General features: G+C 37.3%; 1 protein-coding gene across 2 annotated transcripts in view; it reads left to right on the top strand.

The window, feature by feature from the left end:
* dnajc17 (DnaJ heat shock protein family (Hsp40) member C17) overlaps nucleotides 1-20,088 on the top strand; it is an 86,154-nt gene that overhangs the window by 35,589 nt on the left and 30,477 nt on the right. The window contains exons 8-10 of one of the 2 annotated variants that reach the window (XM_088925976.1): nucleotides 5,183-5,260; nucleotides 8,489-8,569; nucleotides 9,609-9,740. In XM_088925976.1, coding sequence (XP_088782102.1) covers nucleotides 5,183-5,260; nucleotides 8,489-8,569; nucleotides 9,609-9,740 — 291 coding nt within the window. The remainder of the gene's footprint in view (nucleotides 1-5,182; nucleotides 5,261-8,488; nucleotides 8,570-9,608; nucleotides 9,741-20,088) is intronic. The other variant, XM_088925977.1, reaches the window with a different exon arrangement.

Here is a 20,088-nt window from a genome sequence, read left to right as displayed (position 1 = left end):
ACCGTCACTTTGACCGAACATAGATCTAGTCTTTGTTAATAGTAGAGTATTCATTGTTGGAGCAAAGTTCCCAAATCAAAATTGTAATACCAGGCAGTATACCATGGAACTGCTACTGAAAATATTAAGAAACCCCACACGTTAATGGGACCTCTTTCATCAGCAAGAACAGGATGAGGCACATATTCTACAAGGCTTTTAAATATTTGAACCCTGTCATACTCTATTGTTCGAGCAGGGTCATTGTCAGATGACTTCTTGAGGGTTTCTAATATTTTGGGCAGTAAGTGTATATAAATGGGCAGGAAAATCATACATTTTATTACTAGGTATACTAACCTTGTATACATCACTGGTCTCTGAACAATGTCAGAGAGGGATGTAAAGCTAAATTGTGCTGTAGGAAAAGTCAGACATATCAGGAATGATTGTATGTAAAACAAACAGAATATTTTTCAAATAATTCCAGGAGCACAAAACATCAGCTGACATAGCTCTACTATATTATCTTGCTTATTTTGGAAAACGGACATTATTGTGGGAACACAAAACTTGTCTTGTACAGTCAGAATGCACAAGAATAGTAATGCTCACCAAATATTTTCTCGGTTTCACATACAGATCAATATTTTATGTCTCCATTCAAGCAGAAGCCGGACCTCGCTTGCTTGCGTGTCTGTGCACTATATTTTTACTCATGTGCGTTTTATTATAGATGACAGGGGTAGACAACTAACCACAACTGCATATCGTTTAGAGTCTGAAATGATTTTTTTTTTTCGATTTGTTTGTTTTAAAACCTTCAGACAATGGCTTCTTAAATCTAATATCATAAATTAGTTCTTGGGGGGGTTACAAGTGAGATTCAAAGATAGGGGCATCAGTTACTGTCAAATTTTATTATTTCTCCTCCAAGGTTAACTGCGGTGTGCCTCTAATACATAGCTTCAAGGAGCTGATGGTTTAAACAGAGTGTGGCACGCATGATGTATTTATTAATTCCAACAATAACTGGTTTAAATTAGCACACCAGTAAAGGGATTTTTTTTCTTAAGTCAATAACATACCATGTCATATTTTAAAGTCCATGCTTAATGTGCTTTGTCTCCTAGTGAATGAAGACTGAGGGAATTCAAACATCACACATGGTTTCAACTTTACCCTCCCTTTAAATTGTGAATAGTGTTTAAATTTGGTTTCATTTTCGTTCTGCTTCTCTCAAGATGTAGAGAAGCTGTACATGCTTTTGTATGGTACTTATATGCTAGGAGGTCAAGTGAAAACTTTCATCTCGTTTAAAGAACCTTCTCAACTTAAAACACTTCAGCATTCTCAGGCTTATTTATCTTATTTGTTTTTGGCTCTTTTGGCCTTATATGGGAACAAATTCTCCATCAATTGCGAAACCACAAGCTTCTTTATTTTTTATTTAAATCTTTTGAAATGGGTTAACTGGTTGCAAAATGTTCCTTACATTAGGAAAATTGTTTGTTTGGTTTTTAGAATCCCAGACAATTTACAGTTTGGCAACCTTTTATGTTTTGAAAGATCACATGTGGCCCTGAAGCTGCAGGTTGCAAACCACTAATGTAAGGTATTGTATTTTAGTAATAGTAATCCTTATAATTCTGGTTGGATTAAGGCATCTGCTAGATATGTATATATTAAAGAGTGTTTTTGGTGTTCATTTCTATTGGAATTCTGCTTTGTTTGCTCCCTGTCTCCACTAAATTTCCACTAACAAATTAACTATAGTAGTAAACAAATCTGTGAGCAATAACCAATGTTATTGCTTAATTTTACTAGTAGAAGACAATTACTATGTAAAAGAAAACCTTAAAGGTTATATAACCTGTGTAGAAAATTTTCCGTTTTTTTTTACAGTTAATCATTTGTGAATTAGACAGTCTGGTTTGTAGTTAAACATGCAATCAATATCATTGTTAATCTTTTTTCACTTTCAAATGTCATATCTAAAAATGTTTCTTTTGTATCTTTTTTTAATGTAGGTTTGGTATTTATGCCTTAACTTAATGGAATATCTGTTTTGGACTGCACTGAGTACAGTGACATGTCGGGATAAATAAAGTCTGATCTTATCTTATTTTCTGGTGGCCCCTGAAAAGATATGTTGTAATATGGTAACCTAGTTTCCATATTACATATTCCATTTAAGGTTGTACATGTCCTACTGAGGTGATGCATAATAAAAATAATTCCTTATACTTATATAGTGCTTCTCTGGACAATCCACTCAAAGTGCTTTACAGGTAATGGGGACTCCATTCCCAACATCACCGATGTGTAGTCCCCACCTGAATGATGCAACAGCAGCCAATGTGTGCCAGTATGCTCACCAAACCAGCTATTAGTGGGGAGGAGAACAGAGTAATGAAATCACTCAGAGATGAGGATTATTAGGAGGCCATGATTTGTTAAGGCCTGCTGAAGGACGGTGCCATTCTTTACAGTATGGTGTCCCCATCACTATACTGGGGCATTAGGACCCACACAGGCCACAGGATGAGCGCCCCCTACTGATCCCACTAACACCTCTTCCAGCAGCAGCCTTAGCTTTTCTGGGGTCACATCTGATTAGCTTCAGGGGTTGCCAGTTGTGAACTGCAGGTGATATAGCTACTTCTTCAGGAGAGGAGAGTCCCTGTTGATTGACTGTTTCCAGCAAACACAAATGATTTTGACAACAGTGAAAACAGGGACTACACTACTCACAGGAAAGTTTTTTTTAGATTTTCATTCTAAATTAATATTATTGCTTTTTTTAACAGTCCAAATGATTTTGAACTCATAGAGTAAGATTTTGCAGCTCATGTAAAATGCTTGTCTACTGTGTAGATGTAAACCTTTTAAATAAAATCTGAATACCTAAGTGGATATTTCTGTTTATGATTTTAACAATTCTTTCACTGATGTTTTAATCACAATTATGACATTAAAAATTATTCAACTGTCAGCTCTGTGTTTTAATGATGACTGGCTTTGTAATTTAATGGTTCTGCATCCTCTGTGTGTAATATATAAATAATAAGATGGACAAGCATGTCACACTGCTGTGAAAATCTGTTTTTCTGTAGACTTCTGGAGGAAGTTGTATATTGGCAGTGTACAGTAGCTGTTGTAAGTTGTAAAAGTAAATTAATGAAAATGCTTAACATACTTCAGGATGCAAAGAAAAAAGGAGCCTCTTTTAATTTCAGAGAAACTGGTAGAAAAAAGTTTTGTAATCATCAGTTGTTTTAAGACTCCTCAGCAACTTCTTAGGTGTTCCCAGGTGCTGTAGGCACCGAGCAATCACAGGAGTCTCAGTTTGCCAGAATGATGAGAGCCTTGGCAGTTAATGCCAGTCCTATCTCCAGTGGCACTCGACCAATGATGTTCTGCCACTTGGGGTGTCCCACTAACTTCTGCCTAGTTACATGGTCTAGGGATAGAGGCATTTGGATCATAGTGCTCCACCCGAGCTCTGAACAAACACCTTTACAGGTTGAGCAACCCTTGGAACTCAACTTTTTTTAGTTTAACTTGTGAGGGCTTTCAGAGCGCTGTGGAGGCTGTTAACAAAGGTTGTACTGTTTGTTGTGCTTGCAACTGTAGAGGATCACACTCATTTTCAATTTATTTTAGTTTATAAGACCAGATGTATATCCTTTAAAAACACTTTTGGCTTTTTCACCCCAACTACAATCTTGGCAAGTCAGAACTAGCTCTGGAGTTTGAATGGGAAACCATCAGTGACACTCTGCTTTTCACAGGATCAGCAAACACTTTTAAAATACTTCATCTGTTTTACAGTCTTTTAGTATGAAGATCTGCATCTGTTTCTTTTGATATCTGTCTTTTTCAGTGTAATAATTCATTTTAATAAAAGTTAATATTACTGGTATGGCGATTTTTTTATATAAGAAAAGGTTACACATGAGAGGAGGCTCATTGTTGGAAGTACTGTAGCTAGTTTATCCAAGAATCTCGTCTAGCCATTTCTTGAAGTAAGACAGGTATCGGTTTTGCTGTTTATCCTACTCCATACTCTTACTTCCCTTTGTGTCAGGTCCCTTCGTAATCTCTGTTCAAAACTAAAAAGATTCAGTTCTTTGAGCCTGTCATTGTAAAACATTTCTTTATACTCAGGAATCATTTATTCTTCTGTGTTCAAAGCTGTTTTGAAATATTGTATAGGATCCACTCAAAGACAGCTGAGTGTCCCTTAGGTAACCAGATGCCTTCAGAACATAGCACTGTTGCCAAAGGTTGTCTGTCCTTAAGTTGTTATAAAGGCTCTGTTGTTTCCACATAATGCAGAAAACTCTTGACAGTGTCACAGGAGTCAGCTGTGCCTTCAGTTGTCTTAGTTTTTTAGTACAGTGACCAGACAGGTTTTATTGACAGTTTCAACAGAGTAAAATTCTTTGTATAATAATGATGAATGGTTAAATGGTTTATGGTGGTATATCAGTAATGCACACAAATGAGTAAATTATGCTTCTAAAAGGATCTTTGTGGAATTATCTGGTGCTAATTTGCTTCTAGCATATGCTTCCTATCAGACTGTATTTAAGAGGTTTGTTTTATTTCATGAAATGGGCAAGCGAGCTATGTAGAAACACAAAAATCACACAGATCACATTAGGGTAGAATGCAGCGCAAGTAGGATAATAAATACGATACGAAATTAAATATCACACAGAAGCTTTTCAGATTATATAAACATCTTTTTTTTTTTAATACTGTCATAAGAAAATAAACAGAAGGTCCTGTCTGGAAAACAAAAGGTTATGAATGGGAGGCAAACACATTGCCGGGTCTCAAATGTGCAATATGTGGAAAATGTAATCTAGTGAGCTACCAAGGAGAGTTCTAGATTTTCATGATGAAATGAGATATAAGATGCGCACAGTGACTGTTTTGTATTAATTTCAGATTTTGTTCTTATAACACTTTCACTGCTAAATGTCTGCAGATTTCACAGGTGGGTGGGTGCTCTCCAAATATTTAAGACCTGCCCTCTAGCTCTGCTTTCTTGGCATGGTTCTTGTTATTGGAATTAATGTTAAACTCTGCTTGTCATCGGAGAGGTATGTGTTCCAGTAGTTTGTGAGGTGAAAGGTCTTGCAACAACAGAATATGTATCCACTAACAACTTTTGTTTTCCTCTCTTTTTCAGTTGAAGTGGAAGAGTAAGAAAGATGATGAGACAAACGGGGGTTACTCCCGTGATTTGCTTCTTGGCCTTTTACACAAGGTGGGTGTCACAAAACCAGGGCTGTATTTGCCTCAGAGCCATGCATCAAAATTGCGTTCCTCTGAAGGGAGAAGGCTCGTTAGTTTGTCAAAACCGACGTGCAGCAAAACAGTTCTAAATGTGTGTATTTACACAGCATTACTCAAAAATGGATGATATTTTAAAGAATGTAGTAGATTAACTTTGTAGATGTCTGGTCAATTGCAGAAAAAACACATCCGTGTTAAGAAGTAGGTCTTTTCACCTCGTTAAAAATCGATCTGTGGATGCACCGTAAAACTAAAAGTTTAGTTTTGAGAAGTTAATTTAAAAGCTCAAAATGACCATTATAGTTTATTATTTCTGGCTTGTCTGAGTATGAATTAGTGTGGTTCATTCATCATTAAGGAACTTTTTTTAGTTCTCCTTTATACACAATGAACTTGGCTTCTCTATCTTCCATTCACGTTTGTTTTGTCTTGTTTGGTGCCTTGTGGAAAACGTGGAATGCTACTTATCCCAAGTGGTATACTCTATTTTTTGTGCAAGCCTCATTAATTTTTGTTTAAATGAAACTGCTAATGGCAGATTACTATACTCTTTTCAACATTGACACAACTTTGTTTTTGCCCCTTTATTTGTATTTTTTTTTATCAGTGGCTTGGAAGCTGGTAGAAAATGTTCTCTTCTCATGCAATGCTGCTGCTGCTTCACAATCTCGATGAGCCCTTCAACACTAAGCAAATTAAAAATAGATTAGTGCAGTGAGTTTGCAGGAATGCAGCTGAGGCAGTCCAAGTCTGCTGGCATCAAGCATCTAAAAGGCACTGTTTCAATCTCTCCCTCGTGTGTGCATTATTAGCAGGGGTCATGGCCTTGGACATGGGAAATTGGGTCAAGGGTTTGTGGGAAAAAACACACTGGACTAATTTTTAAGACAGAGGGAGTAAAAGCAAAACAAAATAGACATTTTAAAACATAGCCAGGCAGGGCCAAGAAAAACGTCAGGTAAAGCTACAATAAAAATAATAACTACCCTTGTGGGAATGGGACTTTGTGTATTTTGGACTTGTGTGGAAAACTGATTCCTACCCCACAAAAAGTCAGACATTTGGAAATCTGAAATAGTAGTCTTTAGAAAGTCCCTTTGTCATTGTTGGCTATTTTCAAAGTCCTGTGCTTTCAGTTACAATATTTGCCCTTTTCCCAAAGATTAAGAAAGAAGACTCTTGGCTTCTTCTGTTCCTGGGACTCCCTGAAGGGTGCTAAAGCTCAGACCTGCTCTGTTGAAATCCTGTTGTTTGATTAATCCAGTTTATACAGTCAACCAGCCGATCCCAGTGAATGCTGCAAGATAAAGACTAAATTAAAATTAGTCCTTACTAAAAAAAAATCAGTGGACCCTTCTAAGTGTTAACCAGTAATTATCTGTGGAGTTGAGAAGAATCCTTTTTATACCTTCAGGCTTTGTCCAATCCTTATCCCAGTTTTGAAATTTCTAGTTTTCCAGTGCAGACACATTTAAATCCTTCTTCTGTGTCATCATTTAAGAAGTATAAAAATACAGTACAATGGCCCAATTCCTTTTGGAAAAGTTTTTGTATAACTTAATTTGCCATTTTTATCATGTTTAACCAGAGCATACAGCAGCACGTTGTCACTCATTCTGGGCATTTGTATTCGGATGGTATTTTAGTTGTAACACCTTCATGATGTCATTCACAGTGCATCTTGTAGCTTGATGTTTGTCTTTGATATCACACTTTGTACTGCACTGCTTTTTTGTAGCTACTGAACGACTTATTTTTCTAAAGATTTGGGCAAGCTGAAATGATCCTGCTGCTGTCATTTTGTGGGACTCTTTAAAGAAATCTAATTCATTATTGATCAGGGTTGGATTAACCCAGAGGAAATGTGAAGGAAAGTGAATAGGATAATGTTTCAAGAGATGTCTGAAAGCTTTTGGAGTTGAGTGTAATCACTTTAGCTTGTGATTTAATGCTATCTCTTTAGGTTCTTGTGGGACTAATTAAGGCCCATAGTAAACTGGTGTGATTCAGACCACAGTATAGTTGGAGTCTTTTCAGCACCGTATTACATTTATATTTAACGCACACTCTAGACTGTAACATTTATGAGCTATTGTCCAGAATAAACACGTTTCAGAAAACCCTTAACACACACTCTATATAATATATATACAGTCAGCCTTATGACATATAGTTACCAACACCAGCTGCCAGTTCTTTTATAAAGTACCTCTCATAATGATCTTCATTACCATTAATTGCAGTAACAAAAAGCACGTGCAGTCCTACATGCATAGAAATTCTTAGCTGGCACTTCAGCTGCAGTGTGGCGTCCAGCTGGACAGTTACTCTGAACTGCGCAAACCCAGGGCAATTTGTTTTGTGTAAAGAGTGCATCACATGAACCTTATGATGTTAAGGATAATGATTATACAGTTTAAGCTGAGACAAGTTTAATGTAGGTTTTAAGTTAACAACTGGTTGTTAGAAATTGGTTTGAGAATGATGTGCTCTGTATAACATTTCCAAACTGTCCTTACTTCTTTGGAAAGCCAAGGAATTATCAATTATTAATCTCACTTTTACAACAGCGTAAAAAGTTTTACTTCATTTCAGTTCAGGAAGATTTTTAAAGAAATGTGTACCTCAAGTATGCTTTATTATTTATACCACATTCACTTTGTATTTCTTAACATTTAAAAAGTCTCTTTATATATATTTTGTGTTTAACATTTTTTTCTGCAATTTCCTAAATGTATTGATATTCTTTTTTGCTCACAAATGTTGATTTAGTCTTCAGGAAGGTGATTTTGCTTACACACTGTACACAACACATTTTCTTGGGCATCACTAAAGGCAGCTTCAGTATTTGTTAATTCTTTTTCACATTTTAGTTACTTTTTATAGATCTGTTTTGTGAGCATATTTGTACTGCTATTGAGTCACTGGTGTATAGATGCTCATATTTCTTTATTCAAAATACCATCTGTCCTATGCTAAAAGCCACAGCCCAACATTTAAAAAAATATCTGCCACTTTGTCTAGTTTTAGCGGCAAATGTCTACTTTCATGGTTTTCCTGGCAACAGTTATAACATATATATCATTATAAAAAGACACCAGGCTGCTTGAGAATACCTGATAGATTATGAAGCATACCTCTCACTGGGATTAAAATGCTTGACTAAATAATACACAATCCATCTCTGTTTTTTTTCCAGTATGGTGATGTGTTAAATGTTATTGTTTCAAGTAAGAAGAATGGGAGTGCAGTTGTTGAGTTTGCTACAGTCAAAGCAGCTGTAAGTACTTTTCATTTGTGTTCTTGTTTCTTTGGATGTAACACTAAATGGGGAAAAAAAGTATTCTCTTCCAGACTTAGTAGTTCACTGTTTTTCTTTGAACAATGCCTAAATATTATTATCTCAATCTTAAATTTTGGCACCTTGAAGTGCAAGCTGTTCTTTTAGTGTTTGCAAAACTGCCGAGGAGCAGCAATTTATGACACTATGGTCAGCAGCACAACATTCAATCTTCTACCCACTAGACATAAAATGATTATTTTTAGCTGAATGAAAGTATAAAGGGGAATGCCTTCAAGTAAACCAAAAAATTTATTGATGGCTACGGTTTAATCCTTTGGCAAAAAGGATACATTGTTCCGAACTTTTGAAAGCCTGTTTGTTGGTGTGTTCTGTTTATTGTGGTGGTTTGTATGGAGTGTGTGGTTTCCCTGAAGAGAGCATGCTTGCTTTCCTCTGAGAGCTAGCTCTCAAAGTGTGGTTGTTGTCAGAACATTCTGAGGGTCTTGCAACGCCATGGGGGGTCAGGGGAGGAAAAGTTCAGTATACAGTATGTCTGAATTTGTGAATTTGCAAATGTTTGCTGTGTTTTTAAATGAATTAAAGTACACTCTCATTTAATGAGTACTGCCTTGTTTACAAATTTTGGGGAGGCCTACATTGTGCAGGTTTGAAATTTGGAACACGTACCAACAGGACAATGGTAAACACATTGCTGTTGTCAGTGACAGTGGACATGGAACAACTTCTTGTTATCATGTACTATGTCCTACCATGTGAACAAGCCATCCTGGATACAAGTAGTAGGTGTTTGAGTCAATTCAATGCTCTCTGATCCACCCTATCCTTGAAAATATATGCTCTGTGGTTTGTACTTTGTGTATCCCAAGTGGCAGTGCTCTACAGTTTTAACAACATAGTTGCTTAAATACGCATAGATCTATAAGTGTTTTGCTTATCTTTGGAAGGATTTTTGTTGAAACACATTTTCATTACAGGATTTGGAGAAGAAACAAGTTTTGTCATTAATTCTCCCTAGGAACTTGCTTTTAAAAATGAAATGGGCTTGACAAGTAACCCCTTGAAGATATCCTGGCTGGAAGGACAGCCTACAGTCCCAGCACCAGAAGCTTACAGCAACAGCTCAGACAGTTCATTCAAGCCAGCCCAGGTAATGCTTTATCTTAGATGTACAGTATTTCATGGAGTGAGAAAAGTTTCTTCGGAGCTTTGCGACTAAGATGTACTCAGGAATTGAACAAAATCTGTTTTTACTTTAAGATGGATAATGCAATACCCTGTCTTGTCAGAATTGTTTTCCCCAGTGGGAGCTGATTGTGCTCCACTTGGGTAAAAATACTCATCATATTTTTGAAGACTTCATAAGAAAAATGTCTTAACAAAAAAGTATTTATTTTCTATTTGCCTTGCAAAATTTCAACTGAAGGCATTTCACTTGCATCTAATGCAGTCCAGCAGGGCACAATGATAGCTTGTTAATTGCTGTCCTGTATTTAAAATATTTAAAAAGAGCAATAGAAAAGCACCATTTTAAAGTGTAAACAAAGAACTGTTGACTTGGCACTTCTCTTGAGTACAGTATGCAGCTTGTTGAGTTGTTGTGCGAATTCCCCCATCAGGGTGGTCGTATTAACTGCAGTTACACTTCAAGATATTCTCATACATGTTACTAGGTTTAAATGATTTCAACATTTTTAGTTGCTTCCAGACAGTTCTTGGCATTAAGGCACATGCAGCGGCACCATATGTTTGCAGTTTGTTTATTCTGATTTGAACATTTCCTTTAAGACACAGTGTTTGGAGATTGTTCTAGAGAAGGGAAATATCTCCTTGTGAATTATAGTCTATATTGAAAAGAAAAGAAAGAAAACACAACATTTCGGCCGTGGAGCCTTCTTCAGGAGTGAGCGACCTGCAGAGTGAGGACCTACAGTACAGATGCCCTGCTCCAGCGTGCAAAAGAAATATCTCTGATTGAAAGAGTGGTGCATTTCTCATTATCATTACAATAATTACAGTAAGGTGCTCACACCTGAAGAAGGTTCCATGGCTGAAACGTTGTGTTTTCTTGTTCCTTTGCAGCCTTGAGAGCTGTAAGCAAAAAAAAACATTTTTAGATTAAGAATTTCTAGTTAGTTTTTGTTTTGTATCCACACCATTTTCAAAATACCAATTATTTATCCATGATTATAATGATAAGGGATTTTGTCTTTTCAGACTAATACCTTGATTCAGAGAAGCATAATTTTCTGTTAATTGAGTGAAAGATTGTGAAAGGTCTTTGACAAATCCCTGAGCCCTAACCCTAACCTAGCCAAACCCTTAGCTAGGGTTAGGGTTAGAATTCCCACAAAACAGACAGTTTTTGATGACATGGCTGGGTTTTAGGGCAGAAATAATACCTAGGAAAACAATTCTTTCAATGTTTTCTAAACATTTTTTTTCTCACATATATGTCTATATACAGTGTGTTGGCCCTAAAGGGAATGTTGTCTAAATTGCTCTACAAGCTATAGTTTGAGAGGATCTGATTTAACTTTACAAACTTTTGCAATCAGCATTGACTGCACAGGCATATTAACAAATAAAACCAAAATGTATTAGGTGTTTCTGACTCTCACACCACTTAAGCCTGAACCCATACTCATTCAGCACTCCATTCAACACAAAATTTCCAAAGAAAGAATACCTGACAAAAATTAATTTTAAAAATCTTGATACATTCTTTTGGTTTTGGCAAGGTTGTTTAGTCTTTTCAGACTAATAGTTTGATTCAGATAAGCACATTTTCCAATCAAATAAGTAGAAGATTGTGAAAGCTGTTTGACAAATCCCTGAGACCTAACCCTAACCCTAACCTTGCCAAACCCAAGCGTTAGGATTCCCACAAACATAGACAGTTTTTGATGGCATGGTTGTGTTTTAGGGCAGAAATAATAACTAGGAAAACAGTTCTTTCAATGTTTTCTAAACATGTTTTTTCTCACATATATAGTTGTATACAGTGTGTTGACCCTAAAGGGAATGTTGTCTAAATTGCTCTACAAGCAATAGTTTGACAGAAACTGATTTAACTTTACAAACACTTGCAGTCAGCATTGACTGCAGATGTATTTTAACAAATAGAACCAACATTTATTAGGTGTTTCTGACTCTCACGCCACTTAAGCCTGAACCCATACTCATTCAGCACTCCATTCATCACAAAATTTTCAAAGAAAGAATACCTGACAAAAATTAATTTATCATTCTTGATACATTCTTTTGGTTTTGGCAAGGTTGTTTTGTCTTTTCAGACTAATACTTTGATTCAGAGAAGCACAGTTTTCTATCAAATGAGTGGAAGATTGTGAAAGCTCTTTGACAAATCCCTGAGCCCTAACCCTAACCCTAACCTAGCCAAACCCTTAGATAGGGTTAGGGTTAGAACTCCCACAAAATATAGACAGTTTTTGATGGCATGGCTGTGTTTTAGGGCCGATATAATACCTAGGAAAACAGTTCTTTCAATGTTTTCTAAACATTTTTTTCTCACATTCGGTATATGGCTATATACACTGTGTTGCCCCTAAAGGGAATGTTGTCTAAATTGCTCTACAATCAATAGTTTGAGAGAAACTGATTTAACTTTACAAACTCTTGCAATCAGCATTCAGCATTGACTGCACAAGCATATTAACGAATAAAACCAAAATTTATAAGGTGTTTCTCACTCGCACGTCACTTAAGCCTGAACCCATATTCATTCAGCACTCCATTCAACACAACATTTCCAAATTCCAAATTTCTTTATACATTCTTTTGGTTTTGTCAAGGTTGTTTTGACTTTACAGATTAATAGTTTGATTCAGGGAAGCAAATTTTCATATTAAATGAGTGGAACATTGTGAAAGAGTGAGGACCTGCCGACGCCCTGCTCCAGCGTGCAGAGGAAATATCTCTGATTGTGAGAGTGACGCATTTCTCCATGTCATTACAAGCTTCTAGGTACTCTGTAGGTTCCAGGACTGGTTTATGCATACTGTAAATCGATGAGGGATCCCTGGCAGTGTTCAATATCCCTCACAATCGCCTGATTGCCTGGCTCAGGTTTGAACTGGTAACATCTGGACCAAAGCGTTTCTGATCATGTGAATTCTTCAACATGCAGTTCATTTACAGCTTGTGTAGATAATACTAAACTGTGCCTTGTATATAAGCAAGGATTGAGTCTTAAAACCACAACACCCTGAATTCTGCACATGTTCTTTGTTACTTTTTTAAACATGATTGATATATTGGAAAATACTGAAAATGAATATCCCAGCCATGTGGCTTCCAAACTAAATAATATTTTAGACACATTCTTGAGAAGAATTGAAATGTAAGGTATTATTTTTGTACCAGTGCAAAAATAGTCCCAAGTCCTTACATTTAGCTGTTCCAGATTCCAGTACTTTGTTTTCTTTAAGCATGTTGAAATTTGTATGGCTTGGAAAGGGCTCTAATTCTCCACTGTTAGTCCAAACCCCTGTTCATCTTTCATTAAGAATTAAAATCAGTCCCACTAACAGCAGCATGGCAGCCTCATAGACTGAAGGAAGGAATGCTCTGTTTCATTTTGAGCTACAGAAGAAGAACAGGTGGGTCATTTTGGTTTCTCTCCAGTTTTGATCCTTTACCCTGTCTTGCTGTGGTTTACAGACATTCCGGAATGGTCAGGTTGACTCACAGGGGGAAAATGGTTTAAAATTCTTCAACTAGGAATTCTTTGGAGAGAATTTGGTGCTGAAACAGCAAACCCACATATGTGAGATAAATGCTACTAAATAAGCAAGGGAGCATTTGGGCTGTTGCACAATTGCTGCTCTATAATTTGCTTCATCTGTTTCACAATATGTAGGATGTCTTGCATTTGAGCAGATCAGGAAAATGCACGTGAGTGTGTATGGGAATGAGATTTTGCAGGCAGAGAGGCAAGCTAAAAGGAAAAGGTGGTGGGTTAGTGAGAAGTCCCATTACCATCTTAGAAATCTGACTTTGCACTGGTACATCCTTACTCTTATTAACTTGGTAGTTTACATTCTGTTTTCTTTAAGATCATTTTTAGATCCACAAATCTATTGATTCTTTTTGTTTAGATTGTTTTGTGCTAATTAAATACTTTACAAAAATAACCTTCTCTAGAGATTTTCCATAGATTATTAATCAGTTAGATATGCACCATTATCAACTGCATTGTCAATTAACAAAATGGAGTAGAAAAGAAAATAGTTTACAAAATTATGCATTAACAAAATTTCAGTACAGTTTCATGGGTTATGTATGGCTCGACATAGGTCCCATAATGCAGTTTTCGAATTACAGAAAGGAAAAGAATAATTAGGAGGTTGACTAACACAGAGTAAGCATAATACGGTCACCACTGCTAAATTCTTACACACACACACTGCATCATCTGTACTGTATATCGATCTGCGCTTTTTTGTTTAAAATGATAAATACCCCTTACTGCAGTCATATTTTTGTGTTTTAAGTCGTTGAACAGTCCAGTGTAAGGTAAATAAATACACAGTACAGAATTTAAACAATTTTTAAATGGGATTCTGTCTTCAAAGTTTCATTTATTGTTTACTGTATACACTATGTGGTGTTAATTTATATTGGTTGCAGTACCTGTAATAGTGCGCAATACTGTATTAAAACAAAATCCAAGCTATTCCACTATGTAATGCACATAGCTGGTGTGGTGACTATGGCAATTGCAGTCTAAATGGGTGAGTCTTGGCAGGAAGTAAGGATATCAGATGCACATTAGGTTCATGACATGAGTTTCTTTTATTTGAACTTTAACTTTATTGCCTTATGTTACCGGTGCATGTACTGGTACAATAGAATTCTTACTTACAGAAAGTATCAAGTGTAAAAACACAAAGTGCAGACAGTGCATCAAGACAATATACAAACAAACAGTAGACAATGTACAAGTAAACAGTTTGAGTGTAAACAATGCAGATGTGTAAACAGTGACTGGAGATGTGCAATAAATAAGCAATCGTAATGAGGTAGATGGTATAGGTGTGGTGTGAGGAGCATGGCTAAATGTGTTCGCCAATCGCACTGCTTGAGGATAGAAGTTATTGAAGAATCTAGTGGTAAGTGTCCATATGCTCTTGTATCTCTTGCCTGAGGGCAGTGGGGTGAAAAGCTCATGCCCGGGGTGGTGACTGTCCTCTGTGATGGCCAGAATTCTACCAAGGCAGCGGTCCCCATAGAGCTGTTTAATCTTGGTGAGACCACAGTGAGATCTTCTGAGCCATATTGACCATTCTCTGCAGTGCCTTTCTTTCTCGAGAAAAGGTGTTGTCGTACCACACGGTGATCCCGTTGGTGAGGACGCTCTCAATGGTGCAGCGGTAGAAGTTCACCAACACAGGTATTGGCATCCCCCATCGCTTGAGCCACCTCAAGAAATAAAGGCGCTGCTGAGCCTTCTTCAAGATAGAGTCAGTGTTCACAGTCCAGGTTAGATCTTTAGAGATGTGAATTCCCAAAAACCTAAAGCTGGTTTCCACTTCCATTCCATCAATACTGAGTGGGCTGTGAGTGTGTGGCCTGTGTCTCCAAAGGTCCACTATTAGCTCTTTTGTTTTATTTACATTCAAGTCGAGGTTATTGCTATGACACCACCTAAGCAGCTGTACGACTTCATCCCTGTAAGTGGACTCGTCATCATTGCTGATCAGTCCTATTATAGCGGTATCATCCGCAAACTTAATGATGCGGTTGTTGCTGTGTCTTGCTGTGCAGTCATGAATGAACCAGGCGTACAACCTTGGACTCAGACAGCAGCCTTGTGGGGTTCAAGTGCTCAGAGTGAGAGGTGTTGATGTTTTATTAACTATCTGCACCACCTGTGGTCTCTTGATTAGAAAGTCCAGCAGCCAGTTGCAGACAGAGTTGCACAGACCTAATCCCCTGAGCTTTGTCACCAGTTGGCTGGGTTATGATGGAATTGAATGCTGAACTGTAGTCCACAAACAGCATTCTCACATACCAGTTCTTAGTGTCCAGGTGTTCCAAGGTGGTATGTAGAGCCTGAGAGACAGCATCATCCACTGATCTGTTGTTCAGGTAGGTGAACTGCAAGGGGTCCAGGGACTCTGTAATGGAACAGTTGATGTGTGACAACACCAACTTCTCCAGGCATTTCATCACCACAGATGTTAATGCTACTGGGCGGTAATCGTTCAGGCATGTCACTTTTGCCTTTTTGGGGAGTGGAACAACAGTGGTTTTTTTTAAGCAGGTGGGGACAATGGACTGTGACAGGGAGGAGTTGAAGATGTCTGTAAACACTGTGGTCAGCTGGGCTGCACATGTCCTCAGGACGCAAGGTGGTATCCCATCAGGCCCTGCAGCCTTACAGATTTTCACCCTGCTTAGAGTCTTCTGCACGTCCTGCTCTGGGAGTTTCAGAACAAACTCACCCTGCTCACTTGGGGTCTTTTCAGCTTTGGGAAATCATTGTTTCTTTGGAGATGAAGACTTAGAATACTGATACTTTAGCTGAAGCACAATAAACATGGTGCAAAAAGGAATTCAGGTTAATATGAAATTAAAAGTGGTGAGGAGTTTCTTTCAAAATAGGAATGTGGAAGTACAGTATGTCCTGGATGCCATTCTTTTCGCACAAGAAGCTCTTTTAACATTTGTGGGATGAACTCAAGACTCTTTGTGGCATCTCAGACTCACAAACTAGTGAAGAGACACCTTTATCCAGGCTCTATTAAAAGAGTAGAACAGCATCCTAAAAGACAGCATCTGCAGTATGGTGCAAAGCATAATATATGTCTCAAATCCATGGTGTGTATTGCTTCCAAAAGTGACCAAGTTTACTGTTAACCTATGACTTTCACATTAGACCCCCTGTTGATGACAAATGTTAATCAGCATAGTGAAATTATCTATGATGTGTCTGGTCAATAAAATGTGAGTTCACCAGCTACAAAAAAGTAGTCTTTATGACATTTGTTCCACCATAAGTAATAGAGTGCCTTGCAAAAGTATTCACACCCTTGTACAGTTTTCACATGTTGTTTGAAATCTTTCATTCCTGTTACTGTGAAGTAGCCATTTAGTAGATAATAAGAAAAAATAATTGCAAAGAATGGAGGTAAGGTTTCACATCCTTTCCTGTGGCAACCTAAATTTTATTTTGTGCACAATGTTGCCTTAATTAGTCACGCAATTAGAGTGGCCTCTATGCAATGTTAGTGCCTCACATGATTTCAGAATAAAAACACCTGTTTGTGTAAGGTTCCCTCAAGCAGATGATGAATGTCAAGCCAAGACGAAGGAGCTTTCAAAACAAATCACGGATAAAGTCATTGAAAAGTCCTGACTTGAATCCTATTAAGAATCTGTGGAAAGACTTGAAACTGCTGTTCATAAGCGATTCCTGTGCAACTTGATAAAGTAAATCTGCCAAAAAGAATGCATACCAAATTTGGTAGAGACTTACTCAAAAAGACTTGTGGCTGTAACTGCTGCCAATGGTGCCTGTGCCAAATACTAAATTCAGATCTGAATACTTGTGCAATCAATATATTTCAGTTTTTTTCACTTTAGGATTTGCTGAAATTTACTGTAACTTACCTTAGCCTTGGAAGTCTTCAGTTTGAGCATTCAGATTTTGAAATGTTCGTGTATCATGTAGTTTCACAAAATGAGACACCATAGGAAGGATCTAAATGATTTTGCAAGGAACTTTTGATGCTTGGTATATATACACTGAAAAAGTATTATATTTTGTAATACAATCTTCCATTTTCCCTGGAAAAGCAGGGGGCGTCTGCAAGTGACATTGGTGGAGTTAGCACTCTTCCATCTTGATCAGAAGTTGCAGAGGTTTTGATCCTGGTGTCCTGGCTAAATTCTACTGTGGGCTTTTACAGTCTGGCCCTCTCAAAGTACCCTCTTAATTAATTTGGTGAAATAATTTCTTCATCACAACTGCTGTGTACTGGGGATGTCTGGGACGGCTGGTGGAATGACACACACCAATCATATAATGACTGTTGTGTGTCATTCAGGTAGGTGCTACACTTCATAAGTGGGAAAAAGTGTGTCACCTTCTTTAGATAAAGTTTTTTGATATCCTTAGGGATGAACATGAATACAAGGATATCGTATTTCTTATTATTAATCAAAATATTTCACTCTTTACATTTATAGGATCCAGACAGTATTAATGTCCTACATGTATGTTATGGGACACTGTAAGAGTCACAAGAACCAGGAAGGCCCAATAGCCTCAGAAAGTAAACTAATACAGTGGAAGCCTTTTTTCCTGTTTGTCATCATCCAGGTTAAAATGAAGATACCTTTTTTACCTAATCTATCCAGAGTCACTAATTAAGATAATGAAATTACATTGGAACAAGGAGAGGAATTACCTCAGTCTGATTAATGAGAATTTAGTTCCAGATGTTTATAGCAAAAAAATTGTCCTGGGTCTTAAAACAGCTGTGGCTATGACTTAAGAGTTACACAACATCAGTACATGATTTAATGATGTGCTTACCAGGATTATGTGCTGTGTAACAACCCCCTGTCACTGCGCATCTCCCTCTGGAGAGAAATGTGACCTGATGAGGGGAGTTTTGCTATCCTTAGTGCATGAGCAGGTGTTTATGCAGAAGAACAGCCAGCCCTTCTGGATTAGTAAAGAGTCTCAGTGTCTTGCAGTTTTTATACTTTTCCATGTGGCAGGCTGGTCTTTGAAGGGACTGTTTAACAGTCAATCTGCCAATAGAGACCGTACAAAAAAGCCTCTATTATTTGTAATTAGATACACTAAATGATGATTAATTAGGTATTTTGTAAAGGGTATAGAAGTTGTGTCGTCTCTTGGGTACAGTTAGTTTTTCAGGATAAAAAGGGCTTCCATGGTGTTAGTGATTGGTTGGATGTTTAATAGCTGTCTGCGGAAGCTGAAGAGTGTTTTTTGTTATTTAACCTGCAAGATCTGAAAAATAAAACCTCCCACACAGACTGGTGTAACTATCATGGGTTTTTATGTGTTCAAATCCATTAAGCCACCTTCATTAAAGATCACAGTCCATTACACATATAATAAACTAAGATCTGAAATAAGTCATAATGTTTGTTGGTTTTATTTAGTTTAGTTGTAGTATCTCTGTGGTTCAGATGTTGATAGTTTGAGCCTTGTTTTTTTTACATTAACTGACTATAACAGGGGAGCTCAATCCTTGGCACACATTTGTGAAAAATGCAGTGAGAGGTGGATAGTTTGGAATGCCCTCCTCTCATTTATAACATTCTTATGTTTTTAAGAGTGTGGTAGCATGCCACTAATACAAAAGATACTTGTTGAAACTGGTTATAGAGTTAACGAATAAAGCCCACTGACTATAGACTTGCACTGTCTCTCTGACTGAAGTCAGCCCACTGACTTTCCTATCAGTAAAGTGTGAGCTTTTGTCAATGTGTTTCAGTTCCTAGATGCTAGGTGAGTTTGACCATTTGAAATTTCACCATACATTACGGTGGTAATGTACAAGTATTGTTATTTTTTTAATCTGGAATTTTTATTTTTTTACTCATTGTTAGTTTGGTATGAGGGCTGCAGCAGCAATGTAACAGCAACGTGGAAGAGACCATGATAAAGACTAGTGCCACCTATAAAACATGAGGTCACCCATCTTTTTTAGTACTGCGACCCATGACACCCAAAACGCCCTTTTAAGATTCCTGAAGAGAGAATTGGAGAATTGGTGCCACTCTTACTGAGAAAATTGCAAGTGTACAGCCTTCTGGTCAGCCATAGGGGATTTTGTTGTACCACAAGCTGAAGAAATCCTGACCAACTTGGTCAAACTTAGCAAGTGCTTAGTCAGTTTTCTGGTCAAATTCAAACCCTGCATTCCCTATGATTTTTAGCCACTCACTGGGGAGTCGTGGTCACAGTGAACTATCTAGTAACCCAGATATGAACCAGCAATCCCTGGATTAAAGGACTCAGCATACTGTTCAAGCTGAGGCCTCTACTGGTTTCTACTTAGCTTATTTTAATTTTGTCTCGACATACAGTACAAAGAACAAAATATTTAAGTATGGCATTCAGAGTTTCATCAAGTAATGCATCCCTTTATTCAAAAAGCTTTCATCGTGTGATGGCTGTTCATTCAATGCAAGGTGAAAAGTGTATATCATAAATTTAAGAATTTATTAGAACCCAGCTCTTGTACAATATTAGTTGGTAAATTAATTAGCTGTAATGTAGGAAGTAAAGGCAGTTTAATGTAACACATTGACATGGTAGTCAATAGAATGTGTAAAAGTAATTAAGCCGAATAGTTTGTGTTCTAGCTTGAGTACCAGCAATTTATAAAATTTAAAGTTAAGTAATAACACCCCCCACTGGTGAGGAAATGCTGGGTAAGGTCACATGCAATAGCTTCTTTAATGTTCTGTGAACAATTTGGAAAAGGAGA

The sequence above is a fragment of the Atractosteus spatula genome, chromosome 9 (assembly GCF_055471065.1).
Source record: "Atractosteus spatula isolate fAtrSpa1 chromosome 9, fAtrSpa1.hap1, whole genome shotgun sequence".
Lineage (NCBI taxonomy): Eukaryota > Metazoa > Chordata > Actinopteri > Semionotiformes > Lepisosteidae > Atractosteus > Atractosteus spatula.
The sequence above is the reverse complement of the archived record's forward strand: the minus strand, read 5'-3'. Positions and strand labels throughout refer to the sequence as shown.